General features: G+C 39.2%; 1 protein-coding gene across 2 annotated transcripts in view; it reads left to right on the top strand.

The window, feature by feature from the left end:
• The window catches only part of LOC127416088 (tubulinyl-Tyr carboxypeptidase 2-like), a 43,308-nt gene extending 17,149 nt beyond the window's left edge, over positions 1 to 26,159 (top strand). For both annotated transcript variants that reach the window (XM_051655215.1, XM_051655217.1), the window contains exons 5-7: positions 12,672 to 13,053; positions 16,910 to 17,034; positions 23,468 to 26,159. In XM_051655215.1, coding sequence (XP_051511175.1) covers positions 12,672 to 13,053; positions 16,910 to 17,034; positions 23,468 to 23,537 — 577 coding nt within the window. In that variant the 3' untranslated portion in view covers positions 23,538 to 26,159. The remainder of the gene's footprint in view (positions 1 to 12,671; positions 13,054 to 16,909; positions 17,035 to 23,467) is intronic.
• Positions 26,160 to 27,611: the final 1,452 nt, after the last annotated feature.

The raw sequence follows: 27,611 nt of genomic DNA, 5'->3' as shown, positions 1-27,611 counted from the left end.
TAGAGGAGTATTTGAGTCTCCTGGACTCAAGATGGCACCGAGTATGGCTGCTGCGTTGTGAGCTCCGACACAACATTGTAGTTTTTTGTTTGTTTTGTTTATAATTCTTATGTTTTTTTGTCTTGGATGTTGTCTGCCTTATTGTCTACGACAGACAAACACTTTTGGACATTGGTTCTGCAATTACACAACGTAAACTGGACTTCAAATTCCTCAATGCTGACCCACTGTTTACAAACATGACAGCGGAGCCCTTTGTCTGGGCAGCCCGGCCGCGGAAATACAGAAGGAAAAGGGGAAACAGAGTCGCCGTTCTCATCAGAGTAAGACTTCACGCAAATCGACCCCCGCTACCCAGTATTCTACTGGGAAATGTTCAGTCTCTGGACAACAAGCTCTGCGAGCTGAGAGCGCGGATCTCTTTCCAATGAGAGACGAGGGACTGCTGTATCTGCATAACAAATACTTGGATGTCTGCGGAGATTCCAGACTCAGCCATCAAACCCACGGGGTTCTCCATGCATCGAGCGGACAGAGCGAAAGACCTCTCAGGTAAAAGCAGAGGTGGTGGTGTATGTTTTATGATCAATAAATCCTGGTGTGATCAGAGGAACGTACATTCTATCAAGTCTTTCTGCTCTCCTGATCTGGAATTTCTCATGTTTCTGTGTCGACCATTCTGGCTACCGAGGGAATTCACAGCGGTCATTATCACAGCTGTGTACATCCCGCCACAAGCCGACACAGACCGGGCACTCAAGGAACTGTATGGGATTATAAGCAAGCAGGAAACCGCGCGCCCTGAAGCCGCGTTCATTGTGACCGGGGACTTTAACAAAGCCAATCTCAAATCAATCGCACCAAAATACCACCAACACATCAGTTTTAACACACGAGGGGACCGGGTTTTGGACCATTGCTACGCTCCCTTCCGGGATGGCTACAAATCCCTCCCCCGCCCACCATTTGGCAATTCGTACCACTCTTCCGTTCTGCTTCTGCCCGCTTACAGGCAGAAACTGAAACAGGAAGCACCCACCCTCAGAACGATCCAGTGCTGGTCGGACCAATCAGACTCTGCGCTACAAGACTGTCTTGATCACGTGGACTGGGAGATGTTCCGGTCCGCCTCTGATGACGACATCGAGCTTTACACTGATAGCGTCACGTGTTTCATCAGAAAGTGCATAGAGGATGTTGTTCCGGCCAAAACAATACGGATCTACCAGAACCAGAAACCTTGGATTAATAGCGATGTTTGCGCTTAATGCATGGACCTCCGCTTTTAATTCCGGGAATGCGAAGGAGCATAAACAAGCCAGTTATGCCCTCTGAAAAACTATCAGAGAAGCAAAACGCCAGTACAGGAACAAGATTGAAAGACAGTTTAACACCACCAACTCTAGAAGAATCAAGGGAATTCATATCATCACAGACTTTAAAGGGAATAAAAACGAAATACTTTTTATGCACGTTTCGAGGGAAATAACACTGCCCTCACGGAGAGAGCTCTTGCGGCCGAAGCTACAGAGGTTAGTTCACTCTCCGTCTCTGTAGCGGATGTAACCCGATCCTTCCGACGGGTGAATATTCGTAAAGCCGCGGGTCCAGACGGCATTCTGGGCTGCGTCATCAGAGCTTGCGCGAACCAACTGGCTGTTTTTTTACGGACGTTTTCAACTTTTCCCTCTCTTTGTCTGTAGTCCCCACATGCTTTAAAACATCCACCATTGTGCCTGTACCAAAGCAATCCAAAATCACTTGCTTAAATGACTGGCGTCCTGTTGCTCTGACCCCCATTGTCAGCAAATGCTTTGAGAGACTAATCAGAGATTACATCTGCTCTGTGCTGCCTCCATCAGTGGACCCATTGGAGTTTGCTTACTGCAACAACCGCTCCACTGATGATGCCATTGCATCTACAATACACACTGCTCTCTCCCACCTGGAAAAAAGGAACACTTATGTGAGTGCTGTTTGTAGACTACAGCTCAGCATTCAACACCATAGTGCCCTCCAAGCTTGATGAGAAACTCCGGGCTCTGGGCTTAAACAGCTCGATGTGCAGCTGGATCATGGACTTCCTGTCAAGCAGACGCCAGGTGGTTAGAATGGGCAGTAACATCTCCTTATCACTGACCCTCAACACTCAGCCCACTCCTGTACTCCCAGTACACACATGACTGTGTGGCAACACACAGCTCCAATGCCATCATTAAGTTTGCTGATGATATGACGGTGGTAGGTCTGATCACTGACAATGATGAAACAGCCTACAGAGAGGAGGTGCACAGTCTGACACACTGGTGTCAGTAAGACAAAGGAGCTTATGGTGGACTTCAGGAGAAGAGAAAGAGAACACAGCCCCATCACCATCATTGGATCACCAGTGGAGAGAGTCAACAGCTTCAAGTTCCTGTGTGTCCACATCACTGAGGAACTCACATGGTCTGTCCACACTGAGGCTGTTGTGAAGAAGGCTCATCAGCGCCTCTTCTTCCTGAGATGGCCCTGAGGAATGAACCGCCACATCCTCACACGGTTCTACACCAGCACCGTAGAGAGCATCCTGACTGGCTGCATCTCCACCTGGTACGGCAATAGCACCGCCCACAACCGCAAAGCCCTGAAAAGGGTGGTGCGAACTGCCAGACACATCATTGGAGGTGAGCTTCCCTCCCTCCAGAACATATATACCAGGCAGTGTGTGAAAAAAGCTTGGAGGATCATCAGAGACTCCAGCCACCCGAGCCATGGGCTACTCTCACTGCTACCATCAGGCAGGCGGTATCGCAGCATCAGGACCCGCACCAGCCGAATTCATGACAGCTTCTTCCCCCAAGCAATCAGACTTTTGAACTCTTGATCTCTCACGATCAATATACATCAGCACTGCACTTTATTAATCTTATCTCACACTGGACTGTCATAATTATATCTCTCTTAACAACACACTGGCAACTGACTATCAACCGACAGCCTGAATGTCAATACAGTACAATACAACCTACTGTATATTTTATATATACTATATATACTATTTTTTTATTGTATAATGTGTATTCTATATTGTGTGTATTGTATAATGTACATTGTATGTTATTATTTGTATATTGTGTTGTGTGTAATTATGTGTATATTAGATTTTAAATTATGTTGTGTAAATCTGAAGTTTATTGTAAATTGGTATATGTCTCATCACTGTCACGACTGCTATGTTGCTTGGAACTGCACCCAAGAATTTCACACACTATTGCACTTGTGTATATGGTTGTGTGACAATAAAAGTTATTTGTTTTGATTTGATACTACACAAATGTTCACTAGTGTTTCAAACCAGAAATTTCTTGTTTTGTAAATTCAAAAAGACAAAACTCCTTCTATCTTCATATTTAGAAGAAGTTTGGTCAAAATCAGTGTGTGTTTCATACTGAGTACTTAGAATTTAAGTATAGCAGCAGTAATCCCTCAAGGTTTGGGAATGCTTGCATTGCAGATAAGACTGTTGAAATTCATAACACTGCTGCTGAGTGGATCACATGGCCCTGCTAATGGGTAATGTGATCCTCTGGTGTCTTCTCATTAGAACACTGGTGGGGGGTTTTGAGGGTGTGTGTATATGTGTACACACAGAGGCTGTTCCGCAAAAGGAAACTTGGCACATGAACAAAACGAATTGAATAGGCCTGTGTTTACTTCGAACAACAACAAAGTGCTGTATTAATAACAGATGAAATACTTACTGTATATTGTTATACATTGAAAAGCATTGAAATACTACAAAAGAAAGAATGGGCTTGAGTTAATGAGCCTACAGACAATGGGAAAACAATTTAAAGTCAACACGAAAACAAAACTGACATTATTTGCTCATTCAACTTTTACCACTTCTGAAACGTTTTTTTCATTGTAGAGGCACATGTGTATGTGTACTGTATGTACTGTGTACTGTATGTACTGTGGCCTGTCACCACATGAGGGTGAGGGTGCAGTATGTGCATGGTAACTGGTATTTTATCAGGTGTTCACACATAGGGGAATTAGGAAGTAGGAGGCTTGACTGGTGGGAACGATTTTAACGATTCAGTTCTTACCACATTTACGGCAACACGCCACTTCATCACAATCATCACATTTTACCAAAGGTAAAATGGTTGGTAAATATTGTATATACTTAAAATAGTTATAGGTTAGGGGGCCTTGGTAGCTCAGTGGTAAAAGATGCTGTCTACCACCCCTGGAGTTCACTAGTTCGCTAGATCAAATCCCAGGGCATGCTGAGTGACTCCAGCCAGGTCTCCTAAGCAACCAAATCGGCCCGGTTGCTAGGGAGGGTAGAGTCAAATGGGGTAACCTCCTCGTGGTTGCTATAATGTGGTTTGTTGCCGGTGGGGCGCGTGGTGAGTTGAGCACAGATACCGCGGTGGATGGCGTGAAACCTCCACACGCACTATATCTCCGTGGCAACGCGCTCAACAAGCCACATGATAAGATGCGCAGGTTGATGGTCTCAGACGCGGAGGCAACTGGGATTCATCCTCCGCCACGCGGATTGAGGCGAATTACTACGCAACCACGAGGACTTAAAAGCGCATTGGGAATTGGGCATTCCAAATTGGGTGAAAAAGGGGAAAAATCAAAAAAAATAAAAAAAATAGTTATACGTCTGAATATTGTATTCTGTGCGTGCGTAAATAACAAGCTGGCAGCTATAGTGAAAATTGGATTAGCTGCTAATACAATGCTGATTTTACCACGGAAAAAATTAGATTAACCAATAATATCATGATTGGTTACTTACTTTTTCATTATCCTATGAAATCCCAGTGGGTATATCAAGTCCCATCCAACATAATTTCAAACTGAATATTCTGTTCCATTTGTAAAGATGTTGTTTTGCTTAAATTAAATGCAGTGAAATGTGTTTCATGTTGTCTTTTATGGCTCTTTTGACCCCTAGAATAGTTCTAAAACTACTGTGAGTTACTGAGAATGTGCATATGTGGCTTGTTTGTAATTTTAATCTCAGGAATAGCTGTTCTTCTGGTTGTGACTACTTGTTTCTGTGATTGGTGATTAATGGACTAGAATGCTGTTGTTTGTAATTTTTTTTATTTTTATTAATATATAATAACAAGAAACACACACACACACACATATATATATATATATATATATACACACACACAACATTTAAACCCGACAACCCCCCAACCCCCCAAAAAAATAATCCTGTGGTCACACATAAGTAAATATATACATACACATACACATACACACACACACACACACACATACACATATATGTATGTGTGTGTGTGTGTATGTATATATATTTACTTATGTGTGACCACAGGATTGGTGGTATATATACATACATATATATATACACACATAATAATCATACTCACTTAAAAACTATACTACAATACTCTCTCCACACCCCACCCGAGAGCCCCCCAAAAATTCCAAATACCTGCCCCATTTCCGGACAAACAAATCTAAATCACCCCGTCTTCCCAATGACACCTCCTCATAAGCCGCTACCCTCCCCATCTCCGTGCACCACTCCAGATATGGGGACGCACCAGCTGACCTCCAACCCCTCAAAATAACCTGCCTGGCGATCATCACACAGGTCAGTACCCAGTTCTCAATATGGCCATCCTCTACATCGATTACCGCCCCATTGCCCAGAACACAAAGTCTGGGGCAAAACGAAACCCGAGTGCCCACCATGTCACACACAAAATTCTGAACCTTCGACCAGAATTTCTGGATCTTGACACACCACCAATAAACATGGGCCATGTCTCCATCCTCTGATTGGCATCTCCAGCAGGTGGGTGTGTCTTTAAGACCAAGCCTATACAGTCTAGAGGGGGTTCAATAAAATCTGTGCAAAATTTTGAATTGTATAAGACGCACCCTTGCATCTCTAGATGCAGACTTAATGTTTTTATAAATCTTAGCCCACACTCCTTCCTCCAGTGCCAAGTTGAAATCTTTCTCCCATACTCTCTTGAGAGAAGTTAAGGCTCCATCCCCCAGACTCTGAATTAACATGGAGTAGTACACTGATGCCTCATGACCTTTTCCAAAAGCCGCAATCACCTCTCCCAAAACATCTGCCACCTTAGGGGGGTGTGTGCTACTCCCATAAATAGTACAAAGCAGGTGGCACAGTTGTAAATACCTATAAAACTGAGGTCTGGGGATCCCAAAATGTTGGACCAAGTTTTCAAATGATCTCAACACTCCACTTTAATATAGGTCACCGATTGTAGCAAACCCCCTCATAATCCACTCTGGCCAGCAGAAAGGGGACTTGCCAATACACAATCTTGGGTTCAGCCATATGCTCGAGGCAACATTTAAATAAGTGTCCAATTTAAACAATCTGGACACTTTAGTCCATACAGAGTGTAAGTGTGAAATAATGGGGTGTAACTTAACTTTTCCGATTAGTTTGATAGAGATGCTTTGTAATGGCGAAATAGGGGCAAGAACTGCCTGTTCAATAACAAACCAGGGGGAGCTCTCTCAGATGGAAGTGACCAATGAGCCAAATGTCTGAGACTGAACGCATAGTAATAAAAAAATAAAATCTTGGGTAGGCCTAGCCCACCTTTGTGTATCGGCATATGTAACTTATTAAAATGCAATCTGGGATGTTTACCATTCCAAATGAAGGATTTCGCTATGCTATCAAATTGCTTGAAATAAGAGAGGGGGACATCTACAGGGAGAGACTGTAGCAGGTAGTTAAATTTTGGAATACAATTCATTTTAATAACATTAACTTTCCCAATCATCGATAGATGTAATGAAGCCCACCTGCCCACATCACTCGAAAACCTTTTTATTAAAGGGTCAAAAATTAACACTAACTAAATCAGACAAATTTGCTGGGAATAAAATCCCCAAATACTCCCTGTTTGGGCCACTGGAAGGCGCCCGGCTGGAAAGCTGTTACTGGACAGAACGCTGTCAGAGCCAAAGCCAGGATTTAGACCAATTGACTTTGTATCCTGAGAACTTGGAAAAGGAATTAATAATTCTGTGGAGGCAAGGCATAGATCTAGTAGGTTCAGAGACAAATAATAAAATATCATCTGCGTAAAGCAGAAGCTTATGTGCCACACCTCCTGCCACCACCCCTGGAAAATCATTCTCCTTTCTTATCGTGGCTGCTAATGGTTCCAGGGCAAGACAGAACAATAATGGGGAAAGAGGGCAACCCTGCCAGGTGCCCCTATCCAGAGTAAAATAATCTGAAATTAATCTATTTGTTTGTACCTCTGCTACAGGGTGTCTATAAAGTAACTTAATCCAACCAATAAATGTACTCCCGAACCCATACATTTCCAAAATCTTAAAAAGATAATCCCATTCTACCATATCAAATGCCTTTTCGGCATCAAGTGAGATGGCAGCGACCGGAGACTGATCATTCGCTACTGACCACATGATGTTATCAGAAGAGCTGTGGCCCCGAATAAACCCCACCTGATCTATATGTATAAGAGATGTCATAACCTTACTTAATCGGTTAGCCAAGATTTTTACATCTAGTTGGATCAGGGAGATTGGATGGTAACTTTTACACTCGCTTGGATCTTTGTCCTTTTTAAGAATCAGACTGATCCGGGCTTATGTCATGGTTGGAGGAAGCTTTCCATTCTTTAATGATTCAGTATAATCTTCTAACAAAAGTGGAGCCAGTTCTGTAGCATAGGATCTAAAAAATTCTGCGGCAAAACCATCTGGCCCCGGAGCCTTGCCAGTAGGTAGGGACTTAATTACCTCATCAAGCTCCTCCAAGGTTATCTCAGAATCAAGAGAGTTTTTTTGCTCAGTCTTCAGTTTAGGAAGATCTAATGGTTCCACAAAGTTTCTAATATCTTCATCAGTAGACGAAGACGTGGAACTATAAAGATCAAGATAGAACTCTTTAAAGGCATTATTAATATCAATGGCTGAGCATTTCACTGAGGGAATGATAGAAAGAGACTCTCTCTGCTTTATATATCTAGCCAAAAGCTTCCCTGCTTTGTCCCCTGACTCAAAGTATGACTGTCTTGCCCTGAATAACCAAAACTCCTCTTTCTGTGACAAAATAATATTATATCTATATTTCAATCGGGTCAATTCTCTGAGGCCATCAGATGACATACGGCGTTTCAGCTCTGCCTCTGCACTTTTAATATTTCCTTCCAACTCAACGAGTTCTCGTGCTTTGGATTTTTTGATGAATGAGGCATATTGTATGATCCGACCTCTAAGAACCGCCTTAAGTGCCTCTCAAGCCACGCCCACAGAGGATACTGAGGACCAGTTGGTCTCCATATAAACACTGATTTCAATCTTTAACATTTGTTGGAAATCAGGATTTTGCAAAAGGGATACATTAAGGCGCCAACTATATGATTTATTTTTCTCTAAATGTGTCAACATCTCTAAACTCACCAGGGCATGATCTGAGACTAAGATGTTTCCAATTGAGCAATCAACAACAGATGAAATGAGGGATTTGGATATAAAAAAAGAAATCTATTCTAGAATAAATCTTATGGACTGATGAAAAAAATGTATAGTCTCTACCAGATGGGTTCAAAAGTCTCCAAATATCTGTAAGACCAAGATTTTTACACATCCTGTGAAGCGTGAGTGTTGCTCTAGGGGGCTTACACACTTTTGCTTCACTGTGATCAAGGACTGAGTCCATCAAAAGATTAAAGTCTCCTCCCAATATTATATCATGAGGGGTGCCAGCAACTTGCAACATCCCATCAAGATCTATAAAAAAGCCCTGATCATCAGCGTTAGGTGTGTAAATATTAGCCAAAATCAGACTTTGCCCCTGAATTTCTGCTAAAACAAAAATGACTTCCTAATTTATCATTAAACTGTTTCAGACATTTGAATTATAAATGTTTATTTACCAATATAATGACTCCCTTGCTCTTACTTGAACCAGCACTAAAGAAAACATGTCCACCCCATATCTTCCCAAATTTTTCAGCTTCCTGCAGGGAAAGATGCGTTTCTTGAAGAAACACTATATCATATTTCTTATGTTTAAGAAAAGAAATAACCTTCCTTCTTTGTATAGGGTGCCCCAACCCATTCACATTCCATGTGGAGAGAGATAGTACACTCATATTAACATTTGGCATTTTGATATAATAGAAAAAATAAATTGTGTGCCAAAAACAAAATTATGAAGACCACATTTCAACATTAATGCAACAATAAAACCTCGAACTTCCCCCCAAACAAAACAAACAGAATAAACACAAAGAACGTGTAGACTCATTCACAGAACTGTCTCGAAGGTGTGTTCCTTCACGAAACAAATTTCAGCCGATATAAAGCCGTTCATTTTCCTTGGACCAACAAACGACTCTTCAGTGAGTCAGCTGATGAGTGCAGCAGATGACATAATCATTCCAATGTCCCACGAAAATACTCCACAAATCATACTCCAACCAACAGCAGGCATAAGCACAAGGAACTGACAGATTCATCCATAACTGTCCCGAAGTAATGTTATTTAAAAAAAAAAACAAGCTCCAACCGCTAGGCAGAACCAGCACAAAAGGAAACGAAACACGCATCCCAGTTCCTCGGATGGTCAAGAGTCAATTCACTCGGAGGCTGCATAAAAGTATATCCCATGATTTACACAGTCCGCCAACTTTATAAAAGACATCCTTTGTGTGGGCTTGTAGATATTTTGCGGTCATCCGTATCTGCCCGGGAACTTCATTGTAAAAGTGATCTTCCGTCAATGCAAACGTTTCTTTAAGGAAAAGTGTTGATCCACAAAACAAAGCAAACTCCAGCCGCTCAGCGGAGCCAATGCAAAAAGAAACAAAAATGGCACCCAGCTTTCTCCGAAAGCCAGAGTATGTACAGTGAGTCAATCCACTCACAAGAAAAACACCCAATGGTTACTCACCCAATGTTTCAATAAAAGACATTGCCTGATTGGGACATGTAAATACTTTGCTGCTGTCTTTGGTGTTTATTCTCAGTCTGGCCAGAAACATCAGAGCAAAAGTGATCTTCCGCTGATGTAAGAGTTTCTTGCATTCCTTAAACTGATCGCGTTTCTCTCTTGTTGAGTTCGCAAAGTCTGTGAACAAGAAAATATTGTAATTCTTCCAAGAAAGTTTTCCTTTGCTCCTCGCCTGGCACAACACGAGATCTTTATTGGATGATCTAAAAAATTTGGCCAGAATCGATCGGGGCCTGTCTCCCTCAGTAGATCTGCGAGTCAGGACTCTGTGAGCTCGCTCGATTTCCAGCTTGTGGCCTGTTATGTCGAGCAGACTCGGGAAAAGCTCGTCTAGGAATTTCACCATATCTCTGCCCTCCTGATTCTCAGGAATTCTAACAATTCTAATGTTATTCCTGCAGCTTCTGTTGTCAAGATCTTCAAGCTTTTCAAAAACACGTTCCAAATCAACTTTGGTCGCGGGCGGATAAGCGGCCAATTCCCTCTCCGATGACTCCAAATAATCGACTCGTCTCTCAACATCTGTCACTCTTGCGACTAACTCAAAGAATTTTTTTTCCGTCGCCGTAATCGATCGACGTATTACAGCGAGATCCTTCAAGTCCGCAAGTACCTTCGTCAATATCACCGACATGTTGGACAGTTGACGCTGGATTCCTTCTCCCGCCGCGCCATCCAAATCGAGTCCCCGGTCCACAGGCCTGTCTGGGCTTTCATCTTGAACCCGTAAGTGTCTTTTAATGTCTCCAGAGCCCGAGGATTTTGACTTCTTTGCCATGTTTACCTCAAACAGCAATTGTGTAACTGGGTGTATCGAATTTCACCAGATTATATCATGAAAAGAATTAAAAAAATTAGCAAAGTGTGCAGAGCTGTCTCTCGCACGTCTGCCCTTTGCATGGCATCCTAGAATGCTATTGTTATGAAATACCAGCATATTGTGTATTTGTATGCTGGTGAATGTCTTTGAAAGGGAGATGACAAAGAAGTCAAGCAGATCCAGACCCTTTGGTTGTGTTGTAAGACACACACAGCTCAACAGATCTGTTCTGTGTGCTCTTGACTGACTTGGCAGCTTCCAATGCAGTATCTAATAGCAAAACAGCACTGGCATATGGTTTATTGACAAGATTAATTTAAAGGGATAGTTTACTGAAAAATTAAAATTCTGTCATAATTTCATGACAGATTCTCATGCCGTTCCATGATGTCCTTAAATGACTAAAGATACCTTTAAAACAAACACCGCTCTATTTGATGCATTGATTGATGTACATAAGGTCCAAATGTGAGCTGCTTTTGTCCTCACATCAGAGGCTTTTCCCCCTAGCTGCAGATGAGCCCTGGTATGAACCCTGCTGATGCACTCACAGCCTGGTGACTGCTCATGGCAGCAAATGCCACATCATTTGTGGCCATGCCGCAGTGAGCACTGATCACACTTGCATAAGACTACAGAAGAGATCAGGCAGAGATGGGGGAAAAAAACAAGGGGAAGACCAGTCTAGCCGATTGAATGCTGACCAACTTCAATCACATCTCTGCAACTTATATTTGTCATGGGAAAAAGAGAGGGTTTATTTTTTACTTGAGATCTTTGTCTTTTTTATCAGAACTTGACTTTGTTTGCATTGTCAGTATTCTTAAACTATATTTATACTTTTTATGAAGAAGATGTGAGTGGAATAGTGCAAAAGTTGCCACCACAATGCTAGGGTGTTTGTGGTTTCCATGGCATTGATATGTTGTTGCAAAGGTGTTCTGAGTGGTTGCATGGGCATTACTATGTGGTTGCTCAGGAGTGGTGTTTAACGCATTTCTGTGTGGTTGCTGAGGTATTCTAGATGGTTGCATAATAGTCAGAGTCAAAAGAGCCCACTTCTAAATCTATTTTGGTCCCTAAATAATGCTCACATCCCACTTTTAATGTCTATGGGATTTTTTTTTTTTTTAATCATTCGGCAAGTGGAAATCTTAAGTCTGATTGTTTTGAAATGTGAAAGCACGCCTTTTCTCAAAAAGCAGCATGATTGTAAGGTATCATTAATGTTCGGAGCACAAAAGTTAAATTCTTAGATTTAGGAATATGTTAAAATCCCTATTCGGAAAGTATGAGGAATATTAATAGTGATGCCTTCCTAAGCAACGCACCACTTACTAGAGGTTCTGATCATTTTCAGGAAATAAAAGTAAGCTTAAATTCAGAATGTTGGGACAGTTCTGAGAATAGAGCATACACACATAAGTTTGTGGTGACATAGCTGTTTACTCTCTAGAATGTTAAACTAATTGTCTATTCATTTTTCTGATTCACAGCAGAGCAGCCCCTTATTGACATACAGTAAGTCAGTAGCCCATTGATTTTTTGGGAAGTGTGAGAAAACTAAGTTTATTTAAAGTTCAAAGGTGAATCAAGTTTGAAAAAGCAATACACACTAAGTTAAGAAACCTTGGGAAGGCTTCGGTACCCTCCTGAATTTTAACGCTGATAAAAATCAGTTTGCCATTTCATTATCACTTCTTTCTCTAGGAGCTACTAATTCTAGACTTGATTTTACACATTTAAGCTATCCTGATTATCCCATCACTAATGAATGAACTTGAATCAAATAAGCTGTCAAGCAAAACCTTGACTCTTTACCACTAGCTACCTTACCAACGGTCTGACCTCTGTGGAACGTTTCCCCATCAGCTTTAAGACACAGTTCTCCGGGCACCACTTCCATCATGTGGTGTTGGGCGTTTACTGTAACGGCCGCTATGGCACCTTGGGTATGAGTCGCCGTGCCGATCTCATGGATAGAGCTCTGACCTTCCGTACACTCAGCGAGCTAGTTTTCGATTTTGAGGACTCATATCGCCACTACCAGCACACTATGAAGAAGATAAAGATCGGCCTGTATGTGCCCCACAATCCACATGTTTTCCAGCCCATCGAGTGGAACTATCTGGTGATCAACGCTTGTAAGCAGGGCCGTGAAGACATGCGCAAAGAGCTGGAGAAGCACGGGCGTGATATGAGGATGAAGGTGAGTCCATAGCTGATCTGTGATCAGATTTTTTGCAATATCTTAGGTAAGGCATTTTTTATACATTATGAGGACTTCTTGTGGCCCTCCTAAAAACAATGTAATTCAGTGGCCTTATTGGAGCTGTGAGAGATAAATAAGGTCAGATTTCCTATGGGAGCCTCTTTTTTACTATGTCATCTATTTGTTATTTCAAAGAAAGGAGATTTACTCTCAATAACTGAATCAGGATCAGCTTTGACTGTGTTTGTTCTTGGACATCCATAAAGAGTTAGACCAGCAGACAAGTCTGGGATCAGCTGCTTTGACTGTAACGTGACGTTTATCATGTAGCCAATAAAAAGTAGGTCATGTGCTCCCAGTTTCTCAGATGTAGCCTTGACTTGGGTGGATGACCAAAGTCAGCTGTGACATAGTTTCCATGAACCACATTAGCAGAGAGGGCAAATTGTGCTCTGGATGTGCATAAGGAATGTAGGATTCTTTTTAAGGATGCAGAGGAATTTGAGACTCACTCTTCAAAATTAGATGTTTTTTGCCAGTTGTTTCTATTGTATAAGCTATAGAAAAACTACTAAGACAAAAAGGGGATGGTTTTTAATAGTGACATTTGTAAATTGTTTTATGTTAAAACATTTTCTCCTACCTCAGCTTACTGTTGATAGACACAGTATACAAGCAAGATATTCGTAGGTTGACTTGCCTGGAAGTCTGGCTCAACAACATTCACTAAAAAAAACTTATTGGCTGAACTTTATTCAGTCATGGATAGTGGTTCAACATGTTTGAAATTAGTTTTCTTAAATTAAAATTACTATGTAATTTCAACTTAACTACTTGAAACAGACATAGCTGAATCAAGGAAACCCAACAGTTTGACAAAAAACTCAAATGAAATGCTAGCTAGGTAGTGACAGGAAGTGTTAGCATGCTAAACATATGCACGTCTGAGTGCAACTTGGTCACTATGCTATGGTTAGCACAGCAGTTGCTCAATGTATAAATCAAAATGTTTGAACCTTCAAATCACCATTAAAGTAGTCCATATAACTCGTGCGTTTTATTCAGGCTCTTACAGTCATCCAAAAGCTTTGTGAATTGCAAAAGTCTGTTTAATAATAAATGTACAGTCAGCATGCACAGCTAAGTAGTCTCTGGCACGACACTTTACTGAACGAGCGCCGCTCTGCCGACACACACACACACACATAAACAGAGACTGCGCGTGTGCTTAGCGCAATATGTTGTCGCTCCACACAAACTCCATCTCAGATGAAGATGATCAATATTTCAGTCCGCCTATAACATGCATTGAGAACAGCACCGGACAAGCATTTTACCAGATGTTGAATGAGAAGCATATTACACTACTGTGAATTAGCCTACAAACAAACACTCAAACACAGACTTCTTGGAGCGCTCAGCGCCTGACTTTCAAAATAAAAGCCTTAATAAATTACAACTGAAATGAATTACCAATGTATAGTAAAATTGTTATTATTATAAATTAAAATAAAAACAAATTGGGTTCCAAAAAATTACTGTGTGATTTAAAAGTGGATTGATATACAAAAAAAAAAGAATACAATTAAATAAATAACAGAGAGAGAGAGAGATCTGAAACATTATATGTAAAGCACTTTGAATTGCCATTGTGTATGAAATGTGCTATATAAATAAACTTGCCTTGCCTTGAAACAATTTTTAAGTCCAGATACAAGTTAAAATATGTAAAGAGAACTGGGTTCTTTTCTACTGAAGACTTTCACTGGAATTACTGGAATTTTTGCTGCTGCATCCTGCAGACTAGTTAACAATAAAGTTTGCACATGCTCTTATGTAATTGGTTTTTTTGTTTTCCTATTTTATAATGAAATAATGTATTGTTAGAGGTTTTTGTTTCTTCACACAAAGAGTACACACATTGAATTATAAATGTTCTAAACTCATTAAGAATACAACAACACTGGTACCAGATCGGGATCGGTATCGGCCGATACAGCTAGTTCAGGTATCGGATCGGAAGAGAAAAAATGGTATCGTTCAATCCCTATTTTTTTGGGAAACCCCATTTGAAAAAGGCATTATTTTTGCAATCCACTTTCGATACACTATAGTGGCACAGAATGTACGCACTTCACTTTTAATAAAGGTATGCAAGGACAGTTGTTTGTTCATTTGAATGGTTTAATTGAACAATAACAGTGACAACTAAATGTTTTACTTAAAAATCTTGAATAATTTCTTACAGAAATTGACCATGGTAACTACAATTATTCACCAAAATACCATATTTAGTTACTACTGTAAAATAATAATAAATTAATATGGAATCCCCTGCAAACTGTGCAAGCCTTAAGAATCAAAGAAAACAATACATTTTTAGTAGTGGTGGCAAGTACCAAGTTACCAAAGTTTTATTGTAGTAAAAATAACTGTAGTATAGCATTTAGTAAAGACGTGGGTACCATCCAAAAATGAACCACTGAAAATAATCTTATAACAACTGAGAACATCGCAATGTAAGGATAGTTACCCATCATTGCTTCTGATGCTCATTTGGGCTATTTAGAGTTTGGAAATCTGTTTACTTGTAGCATAATGAAAAAGTTAATGAACATTATCATCAAGTTAATGAACGTATTGTGGAGCCTTTCATGACAATGACTTCATCTGTACCACAGATGTTAATGAGAAAACAGAGACAATGATTCAACTCCCTGCAGTGTAAAAGAGTTCAAGCCATTCCTCTTTAATAAACTGCTAATATAGTTTTTTCGCACTAGACCCCTGCCGAGTTTATGAACGTTCCACATCTGTTCCTCTTGCCAACTTTCACTGTTTTTCTTTTACCACCTGCAGCAAGAATTCAAGCCCTCGTTCATTGTAATTGCCTTTAACTCTTCATATAATGTCCAAACTGATCAAAGTGGAATTATATATATTGAAATACTGTTTGGGTAGTTGACGTCCTAAAGTGTGACAAGCTAAAATCAATCTAAAACTGTTTTAAACTGCATTTTGCTAATACAGGATTAGCAAATTATGCATGCAGATTTTATAACCTCACATTAATAGAGAGATTACTTAAAAGAAAGGGTGAAATGCATGTCACAGAACCCAAAATATACACTTTCCCTTAAACAGTAGATTCATATAAATTTTAACCTAATATCTCTTGGACACATTATGTATCAACTACCCATTTATTAGCTCATTAGCCATTTATATACTGTATTAGCTGAGTTGCTCATTTTTTTAGACAAGTCTTAGGCACTTGTGAAAAATGTTGTATAGAGAGGATGTCTTCAAAAATAATAAAATAAATAGTTTCCATTTATTACTTAATGTCATACAAAGTCCAGTAAACATAAAAAAAGCTAAATCAATATTTGGTGTGAACACTTTTGCCTTTAAAACAGCACAGTTTTTCGTGGTTGTTGGCAGATAGAATGTACCAAGCTTCTTGGAGAATTCGCCACAGTTCTTCTATCTATTTAAGCTGTCTCAATTGCTTCTGTCTCTTTATGTAATCTCAGACTGACACGATGTTCAGTGGGGGGCTTTATGGGGGCCATGACATCTGTTGCAGGGCTCCCTGTTCTTCTGTTCTAATATTTTCTATTTGCAAAAGTAATGTTTGGGAGTCTAATGTTTATATTTCCTATTGACACACTAAAGCTGAAGATATAAATAACCATCTTAAGACAAATGCTTTTGTGAAACATCTTATGTGCCTAAGACATTTGCACAGTACTGTATATCAGTATTTCATTTGCAAAATGTATTATCACACAAGCAAATATATGAAATGTATGAATGTTTTAAAAGTTAAAACAAGTGGGTTTAATTGCAGATCCTCAAGTCATCCAGTGCTCAGTCTCCAATCAAAGAACGAACCCGAGGCAAATCTTTATCACCGCGCCGACGACCTGGCACCAGTCCTCAAAGACACCAGCACATCCACAGAAGAGACAAATCGTGAGTAATAAACACTCTGACTTTTAATGGAAATCCAATAAAGAGAAATAATCAGTGCAATGTATCCACATGTGTTACAGTCACCTTAGTTGAAAAGTGTCAAGAAAGTAAGTAAATATACAGTAAATGCAATCCTAAGCTATCAGTGGTTTATTTACAGTGACTTATCATAACTTATATCGTTTCTTACATTAGGCCATAGAGTCCTAAAACGTAATTACTTGGGATCCATTTACACCACTTATTTAACGTTGACACATTTTTAGTCATCTTTATATTCTAATGATTATGCTATTATGAAAATATCCTCTGAAAATAAGTCTTTCAAGGGGTGTTCACACTGACACTGATGGTCAGTGATGCACTTTTGGTTGCATAATGTAGTGTCACTTTTGCAAACTCTTGCATTTTTTCTTCTACTCTAGTCTAGATTCTAGTCTATAAGTTGACCTGCCCCATCGTCAGCGATCTCGGTTACTCATGTTGGCTCAAATCCCCAACTCTCATTTGAAATTAAATGAGTTTGTAACTTTGGCCACTTGTCGCTGCACATCGCTGTTAATGTGAACACTCTCTCTCTGTGAGCTTTTGAAGCTGTCAATGAACACTAAAAATGACACACATTGTCTGCTCATGTTTCAAGTTCATGCAGAGGTCTTAACCCGGTGCATTCTTTTAAGAGCTACTGTATGATGGTGACACTGAAAAGCAGATGCTGCAAAACCATTTGATAATCTATCCTGGTAGCACACGGTTGCCCGCTTCTCGTGTTACTGACACACAACCCTATTCCTCCCGTCCAGGCAGTTGACTTATGGATTCAATGTTTCTAGAGCTGCATTGCACAAGTACTAGTGGAGAAGCTCTTTTATTGTGCTAAGAGTAGCAGAAGGCCCCACTCAGAACTGCTGATCACTTTACAAGTGCTGCTTTTGTTTGTGGTGTTGAGGAAATAAGATTCCTTTCCTTTTAGTGGTCCCCCTGGGAAATATAGGCAGTGCACCATCTCTACTAGGAACAGAGCTGGAAAAATTGACAAAAGTAAAAGATAGAAAAGTGTTCTCTCTGAGAGAAAGAGGACTTAAAGTGATAGTTCACCCAAAAATACAAATTCTACCATCATTAATTTTCGTTCATGTTTTTTTTTATTCTTGTGTGTGTGTGTATATATATATATAAACCTGAACAAACAAATATATTTACACACACTACCGGTCAAAAGTTTTGAAACACTTACTCATTCTTTATTATAAATTTTTTTTCTTCACATTTTAGAATAAGAGTAAAGTCATCAAAACTGTGGAATAACATAAATGGAACTATGGGAATTATGTTGTGACTAAACAAAATCCAAAATAAATCAAAACTGTGTTATATTTTAGCATCTTCAAAGTAGTCACCCTTTGCCTAGAATTTGCAGAAATGTATTCTTGACATTTTCTCAACCAACTTCTTGAGGTATCACCCTGGGATGCTTTTTAAACAGTATTGAAGGAGTTCCCATCTATGTTGGGCACTTATTGGCTGCTTTTTTTTATTATTTGGTCCAAGTCATCAATTTCAAAAATGTTTTTTATTTTATTAAATTTGAGTTTTATAATGAAATAAATTAATATGATGGCACAGTTACATTTTTGTCTACAAAACTAATTTCAAACATTTAAGCATACGCCTTCAGATCAAAAGATTTTTAAGATCATGAGAAACATTTCAGTCGTGTTTCAAAACTTTTCACTGGTAGTGTATATATATATATAATATATATATATACACACACACACACACACACACACAAACACACACAGAATGAACTTTAACCCCCATTATTTCCCCCTCCCCTCCCCAACCCCACCCTGTCCCTCAACAAACATCACTTTGGTCAAAGCCTAAATTACACAATGCACAAATAGATACAAACAAACAAAAAATATTTGAGAAAATCAAAAATATAAAATTCAACAAAGAGAAAAGAAAAAAAATTCCACAAAGAACAGAATCCACAGTTACTACCACAATTTTGTCTCTCTCCACATGGTACTCACTGAGAGCCTTCCAGAAGGGACAAATACCTGTCCTATTTCTTACCATATGTAATGTTTGAGAATGCAGTCATTTTAATGAAGCACAAACACAAATGAAATCAAATACTGAAACACTGGAAAACAAACACTACAGCCTACGAAGGAAAACAACTGACAAAGAACACAGGGAAATGAAGGAATAAATACACAAGGGGTAAATGATAAAAAGAGGAACACCTGGAACTTATAACCACAGAGACCAATGAACATAAGCTGTGTCTCGTTTCGAAGGCTGCGTGCTAGTTAGGACGTGTCCTTTGAAGGCTGCATTATACCGAGCGTCCTCCTTTAAACAAGCCTCGTTTAAACGAGACGGCCTTCGTAGGACAAACAGAAACAGAACTCATCATGGTTGCTATGACAGCACGCCACTCTTTAACAAGCACGAGTGCTTCTAGTGAGAAGGGAACAAAGTCCCTCTGGAAAGGAATGTATGAGGTACATTTTAGGAGAGTTATAATGATGTAAAGACAAAAGAAAATAGATTTTACAGGTGTACTTTTAGTCTAATACTTTATTTTAATTATATATTCATATAATTATACATATTATATACTGTGCACCCATCTACTGAGGTACTTCAACTTGGGAATTAACATTTCTTGCGTGTGAACATCATAGTTACGGGCAAATTGGCATCATTTTTTTTAGACATTTCCGTTGAAGCAAAGAATTGTGGGTTATGAGTGCCCATGAAGGATACACCTCATGCATCCTCCGAATTCCCATGAAAGAAGGTCGCATTCGAAGGCTGCATTCGAAGTGTCCTACTCGCTTTTCTGAAATGAGACAGCCTCGATGACGTATGCGGCCGACAAATGCAACCTCCGGAGGACGCAGCCTTCCAAACGAGACACAGCCATAGACCACGAAACAAATACAAAACCCATAATAAACGCAAGACAAGGGAAGGACAATAAACGTACATGGTGACCTCTAGTGGTCGCCAGGGTAAACCTTACAGATACAGTTTATACACACACACACACACACAACATTAACAACAACAAAAAAACAACAAAAAAAACTGAAGAAATCAGGATGGGGGCAAATATTTTCACAGCACTGTAACATGTAAAAGGTAGAAACCAGCTGCCTTCTCACAGACTTCTGCCATGTTACTTTTAGATAAAGATTCTTTTTAAATCAAGTTATAGGTATTTAACCTATTAATTTGTTGAATATCTGCCAGTTACTTGATTGAAGGGTTGCATATTCTTGCATCCAGTATTTTTTGAATGTTGGTCTATGAACTCATGCAGATGGACATTTTGGCTATTTTGCGTAGCATTTCACAGTGTTTTTCAGCATCTTGCAGAACGAGCATTCTGTTTATGCTCTTTTTAAAAAAAAATTTTTTTTAATTTTTTTTATTATCTTCCCTGAGGTCCGCTGATAATGTTAGTATAGGTTTTTTTTGCATTAAAACAGTCATAATTTAGTTACATATGATCATTTTCCACCCTTTCTCAGGCCTCTGTCAGAAAAGCTCAGTTTTGGCTGAAACTCCTCCTCTAAACATATAACGCCAACTGTTCTGATTGGCTAACATCATGCAGCCCCTCAAATCCAGCCATATTTGAAACTCAGTCGGAAGAGAATGAACAAACTCCACAATACTACAACATTTATAAAACTAAATTTCAGGGTTTACAGATAACACGCACCCATCACATTGCATCCATATATATAGAACCCATTCTAATAAATGATGCTGTCATGCCGTCCATTGCGGCGTGTCACGCCGACAGTAAACAGATGTCGCGTTCCATTTTGCACACGCTGGCGCTACTACTGCCAACAACACAAATAAACGGTTTAGAAAGTTTGTGTCGACGTGTCCGGTGTAGACAGCCTCAAGCTGTTGCGTTGCGTCATGTCAACGGAGGTGCCCGGTGTAAACAGTGTGTCAGCACCATAAAATATCAAACAGTCATGGCATTTGAAATATTCATGAATGGAACTGTTTACTTACGTTTTTGATCCAGTCCAAGTGTTTTAAATACCCCATCCTTCAATAACAATTCCTTAGCAAAGCTTGAATCGTTTTATGACTGGTTCACAAGCAATCACGGTGATACGAGACGACAAAACATGCAGTCCATGCTGAAATACGCTGAAGACACATTCACATGATGCACAAACAAAGCACAATGAAGACGAATGAATGGAGAAAATGAATGACCCTTTTAAACAATTAAACCTTTAAAAACAAGTCTCAGATAATCGGATTGGGGCCTGGTGGGCCCTAATTATTTAGAGCACCGCAGTACACTGATAACTATCAAAAATCAGCTTATTTAAAAACAAAAATGATAACATAAGAAACTCACGTTTACATGAGATTCAGAATCATCAGATTATTCTCTACTTTTGACCTCAAAATGTAAACAGTCATGTGCACAATACCGGTAAAGGTGTTTACATGCAACGCAACATCGCTTTTTTTTTTTTTAATACTGTATGTACTTTTTCACATGCCTAGCTTTAGCTGTAGTTTGTGTGTGTGTGTTCTAGCTTGATCGCTTTAGTATTACTTAATTGCACATTTTATTGTAACGCAGCAGTTGACATGTCTTAAAAAGAACACTTCGATTGGTGTGTCTTACAATGCTGTAATTAATAAATCCATCTAATGCACCACCAAAGGAGAGGCTGAACCACACTGTGCATGCAATAGTACCAGAATCAAGGCTTTAAAACCATAGATCCCCTGCTTCCCGATTGGAGCTATTTTTGCTGTGTTCTATAGCATCTTCCTCCCTTCCTGTCACATGCTCTGAGATGTTAATTAGTGAGTCCCACACAGCTGCTGCTTAAACACACCACCCATTAAACGTCAGCATCCCCTCAATTACACACATCTAGGCACACACCCACTCTGCATCTTTATATAGTTTATATAAAAGTTTGTCGACTAGATGTAAGACTGTTATGGTGACAGTGGTTTCCAAAAATAACAAAGCCATTTATCTTTGTTTGGTAACACTGGGGATTTTATGCCTGAGAATAAGTAATTCTTAATCTTTCGTGAAGGAAGGAATTGTAGAAGGCAGAACTGGAGTGAAGGCTCGGCTGTGTGATCGATTGCCTAATGGTGTTGAAGCACCTGCTTCAAATAGCCAACATCAGTCAAGAGAACATGGAGGCCTATTGACTTTTTGACAGGAGAAACAGAATGAAAGTGGATGGTAAGACTGATAAGAGAGTACTGTATAAGGGTGAACTGGACAGAGAACCTTTGAACAGTCAGGGCTTTGCTGAAGGTCTGTGATGGACTGCTTTGTTCTTGAATGGCCCTTGTGTGTGTTCACAGCAGAGAAGGTGGAGACTGAACTGAGAATGTGAATTACTTTGGGAAATTTAGAAAATTTAAATTGGTGATTAAGTGACTTTTGGCAGTTTCAGAACCTGCCAATGACTTTGCACGTGTACAATAAAATTTGAAAATCTGTGCGTATACATACATGGATCAGCATTATATATGCATCAGACAGCCTCCTTTCTTTCTACCCTTTCATATTGTACCCTTGATTCTATTCTAAAACATTTCTAAAGGAAATCTCCACCCAAAAAAATCTAATTATAATTAGTAAATATGTTGTTGTTTTTTTCAGTGAAAAACCAAAGTAGATTCCTTTACACAGCTTTTGCCATACAACAGTTCATGAAGTCCACGTCTTTTTTTATGCTCCAAAAAAAAAAAAAAAAAACATAAAAGCATTATAAAAGTGGTTCATATGACTTGTGCACTAAATTCCAAGCCTTCTGAATCCATATGACATCTTTGTTTTTTGTGTGTATTAACCGAATGTGAATCACCATTTTAAAATCTGAGCGTAAATTATTTGAGCTTTATTGGACATGAAGATTATCATTGAATAAAGACTGAAATTTTTGTCAGTTTCTTACTTAAATCTGTTGTATGGCTTCAGAAGACTTGGAATATAGCACAGTGCTATATATTTATATTTATATTTATATTTATATATATATTAGTCTATTTTTAAGATTTATGCATTTCAATTTCATAAGAAAATTCCATCAAATTAAATTGCATAATTTTTAACACCGTAATATTTTATTATTATTATTTTTATTTATTTTTTTGTTAAAGATTACTAATTTTGTTGGAATTTTGTTATGATATTGAAAATCGTAAAATCTTAAAATATTTTTTTTAACTGTACAGGTTTGGAACAACATTAAGGTGATTAAACACTGATAGAATGTTTCTTTTGGGGTGTTTTTTCCTTTCATATGTGAACCTAAGGTTGGAGCTATTGGTCATTTTGCAACTATAATCTCTTAATCTCTAAAAATGAAACTGACATAAAAATGTTTCTTTGCAGGCCAGCAGCACTGGACAGAAAGCCATCAGAGCTCAGCACCCTCAGTGACGGCTACCAGATCCGAATCTGAGACACTAAAGAGCTGAACTACCAGCTTTCCCTTCCACAACCTCTGAAGAACACTCCTTCTCTCCCTCTATCAGCTCCACATATAATGTTTTTAAACTTTATTTAATGCACATTGTGAATCGTATATTAAACATATTTATAGCTTTACTTTCTTCCGTGTCAGAGGGAGATGACATTGGGTGAGTTTATATTTCTTTTTAATTGTCAAGATTTTAAGAAAAAGTGAACCTAAATGACAAAATTTGTAATTTACAGTAATTTAGCTAAAGAATATTTTGTACCCCAGTAATGGTCATTTTTGAAGACAAAAAGCTGTTTAAAATATGAAAGCAAATAAGAAAAATGTGGAAAAGAAAATATATTTTTGGACAAGCTTCGCTAGCAATGAGAATTTGAGTGTGCATGTATCGTGCTTGGCAGAGATATGTAAACCTCGGTGCCTCGTGCTGTGGTGGTGGTAGTTTTGGAGGCTGACTGGCCTTTTTGGAGGAGACGGATGCTTTTTTGCCAGAGGCAAAAGGACACAAGGGACCAGAACATCATAGTGCTACCTTTTCTGCCCACAAGAACTATTTACTCTCCTTCACTTCATGTTTTGTTACCTGCACACAATCCCCAGACAGTGTAATTTGGACGGAACAGACATTATTTATTAACTAAAGTTTGAGTCTAATGTACAATGAAAGGCTTTGTATTGATTTCAGTATTTAAAAAGTATTAAAAAAAATAATGGTTACATAAAAAAATAAAAAAATATTTTTTTTCTTTTTTTAATGTTTACCCCTTACAGTATTTTGTGTTTTTAAATATTTTCCTCTTCTTTGTTAACTTTTTTTTTTTTTTTTTTTACTAATTTCTCAGATATGTACAGGGTGATGTGCTATTGATTTATCCGTCCGTTGCAAATTGACTTGCTTGGAAAATTGCTATCAGTTTTATGTCATTTTTTATTGCATCTTGACACTGATAAGTAACCTTTGGTCACATGTGACAATAAATGCTATTTTTCATTGGCTATAATATGCTAAATAATATGAAAAAAGTGGTTAAAGATGTTCTGATGTTAAAATTCTTTCTTTAATCCCAGATTAATATGCAGAGTCAACTATTAGTAAGCCATTTTTAGGTTGATTTCACCTAAAAGTGTAACACTGTGGTGCTATCAAAACATTCATGTTTGTTCAATCGGCCCATCCAGCCTGAATCAGCAACATTGGCTTGACCAGTGGTGTGAGTTTGGGTCAGGACTATCTGTTTGTTCAAACGATGGAAGACTGAGGGAGTTTGAAAACAGTGATTATTTTTCATTTGGTGGCACTAATGGCGCAGAAATTACACACATTCGCCTTAAAGTTAACAACATACATTACTCTTCAAAGTAAATATTTCAGTTAAAATTAGGTTATCGACCTCAAACTTTTGAGAATAAGCTATGCACCTCCAACAGGTCTGTATATCTGTCCTCGACAGTAGACCTTGTTTTAAATTGTAGCAGTTACATTGTTACAGATTCTTTGTGGGTTGTTTTAGCGGTTGCTCTCTGGATGTCTTTTTTAATGGGTGCTGTTGACTAAACTACCACATGATAGCTCATTCTGCCTTGTAATTGGTACCAGCTTTCTATCAAAAGCTGTTGAACCACACAAGTGCCAGATCATTGAATACATAAGTCAAATTTATGGCTGAGGGCTTCACCCACTTGGTCACATAAAGATGAATGATCTTCATTAGTTTCAATGACATATCTAATGCACCGTGTTGAATGGCTCAGACCCTTTATGGGAGAGAAGTGGCCTGCTGCAGATTTGGTAACTGAAGACCATCAAAATGTTGCAGATTTATATCATTTATAACCTGCTGTTTGGTAACTGATCAATTGTGTGTGAAGCTTTACGTGGTTCTTTGGCTTTCTGGTTTTAAGGGAAATGCAATAATCTCCCCTCAAAGGTGCTAAGACAAGTCATTTTACTCATCTTACAGATATTAAATAACTTTATTTTAGCATTGGCTCGTTTTATGATTAAAGAGCACAATAAAAATATATTTCTGTTGCACAATGATTGGGCAAGAAATTATAAGCTCTTAAAAACAGGATAATCGATGTTTAAGACTTACCACAAAGTTCATAGGGGAAATGTTACAATATTCATGAGAATTTTGATGCTTTTGTGGAATTTTAATGTTTCTATATCTTATGCAGGCTTGACTTGTCTGAAAATGCAATTAATTCTGATGAATTACGCAAATACCTTTTTTATTCAAAAGCTGAAAATACTGCAAGTATGTTTTTAATGGAAGTGTTTTCCTCAATGATAATAATGTTATTGGTGTTGTTTTTTAAAAAAATTTGTTTGTGTTTTGGGAAAATCTCATCTCAAAGGCCTCAGTTTTGTGTTCAAGCTGTACATATTATAAATGTACTGTTTAAATGAGGACTTTATCAAATTGGATTGACCCTGACCTGAACTATTATTCAGATTTTTCCTAGGCCTTACTGCAGCTTGTACCATCAGTCATTTCTGTCATACATTTGTGTTTTTGGGCCATTTGCATTCCCCCATGGTGAAACACTGCTGTAATTTGTCTATTATCTTCTGTAGCATGTTTTAATAAAAAGTATGTTTTTGGATAAGTTTGTGATTCACTATGCTTAGTTTAGAAGTAATGCTTTGTTTTGTCAGTAGCAAAATCCATACTACATTTCTTTCAATTGACTGAAGGTAAATATCCACTTCATTCAGCATTCTGTTTTTCTCTGTGTCCTAAAAGGTGTCCCAATACTGTTCCCTTACAACTCAGTACACTTGACATTGCGTAGTTACGCATATGGGGAGTGCCTTCATACACAACCTATTTGAAACCTCTCTACAATAACGCCAATATTCTAATATTGGCTATGGTGTTTGAGCCCCGCCTGTTTTGGCGCGAAACTGACCGCTATAAAAACAGGTGCACAGACACCATTTTCTCAGAATTTCTTCGTTCAAGACAGCGATCATCTCTTGTCTAGAAGCCCTCTACCTTTCGCCCTCAATACACACGAGTCAGCGGACGGAATCTTCACGGCAGCGAGAAGACTCTCCGCTCCCCTGCAGTGCTCCGGTGAATGTCTCTCTGCCTCACCGCTTGACGCTTCGCTGGTGAACGGACCTCAGCATCCTGATTCTCCGCAGCACGTCGGCAGGTGAAGAGTATCCTTTTAAAATACAATTGTAATTTGTGTGACATAAATATAAATTATATATATATAAACATATATATATAAACATATATATATATATATATATATATATATATATATATATATATATATATATTTTTTTTTATATATATATATATATATCTAAAAGAGCCACTTACGTGTTCGCGTCTTTTTCAAGATGTCGTTCCGTAAGTGTTCATTGTGTGAGAGACACATCCCGCCGTCAGACAAGCATGAGAGCTGCGTTTTCTGTCTGGGCCGCGCCCAAGCAGAGTCGGCTCTCATAGAGACAGACTGTCCTCACTGTGAGGACGAGTCTCAAGTCGCTTCACTCACGAATCGCCCTCGTTCTGAGGAACGATTCAGCCTCTCGTGCCCTCCCACCCGCCTCTTCTGTGATATCCGAGGATTCACACGAGGAGGCATGGCGAGGTCGAGCAGGATGAATTTGAGGTGGATTTCATGCCGGCACATGCCCCATGAGCCCCTCAATCCCCACGAAGCGCATGTTTCCCAATACGTTATGTGCGAGACAAGCTCCGGCCCTCTGAAGGAGTGTGCGGCCTCGTCTAGTTTGGTGGATCTGATGCTGGGGATGATGACGATGTCATGTCTCTCGCTGCATCAGCCGAGTGGTCAGCAGATGATGCTACCGCCCCTCCCCCCAGCGAGGGCGAGGACCGTATACGCACCACTGACAGGGAGATGCTTCGCGTCCTTGCAAGGGCGGTTGAAGAACTCAACCTCAAGTGGTCTCCCCCAGAGGAACCCGGGCAGTCTCGCCTTGATGAGTGGTTCTTGCAGTCCGGACTCCGTCAAGCAGCCGCATCCCACAGATCTGCCCCGTTTTTCCCCAAAGTGCATAGCGAACTA

The sequence above is a fragment of the Myxocyprinus asiaticus genome, chromosome 25 (assembly GCF_019703515.2).
Source record: "Myxocyprinus asiaticus isolate MX2 ecotype Aquarium Trade chromosome 25, UBuf_Myxa_2, whole genome shotgun sequence".
Taxonomy (NCBI): Eukaryota; Metazoa; Chordata; class Actinopteri; order Cypriniformes; family Catostomidae; genus Myxocyprinus; species Myxocyprinus asiaticus.
This window is presented reverse-complemented; position numbering and strand designations above follow the sequence as displayed.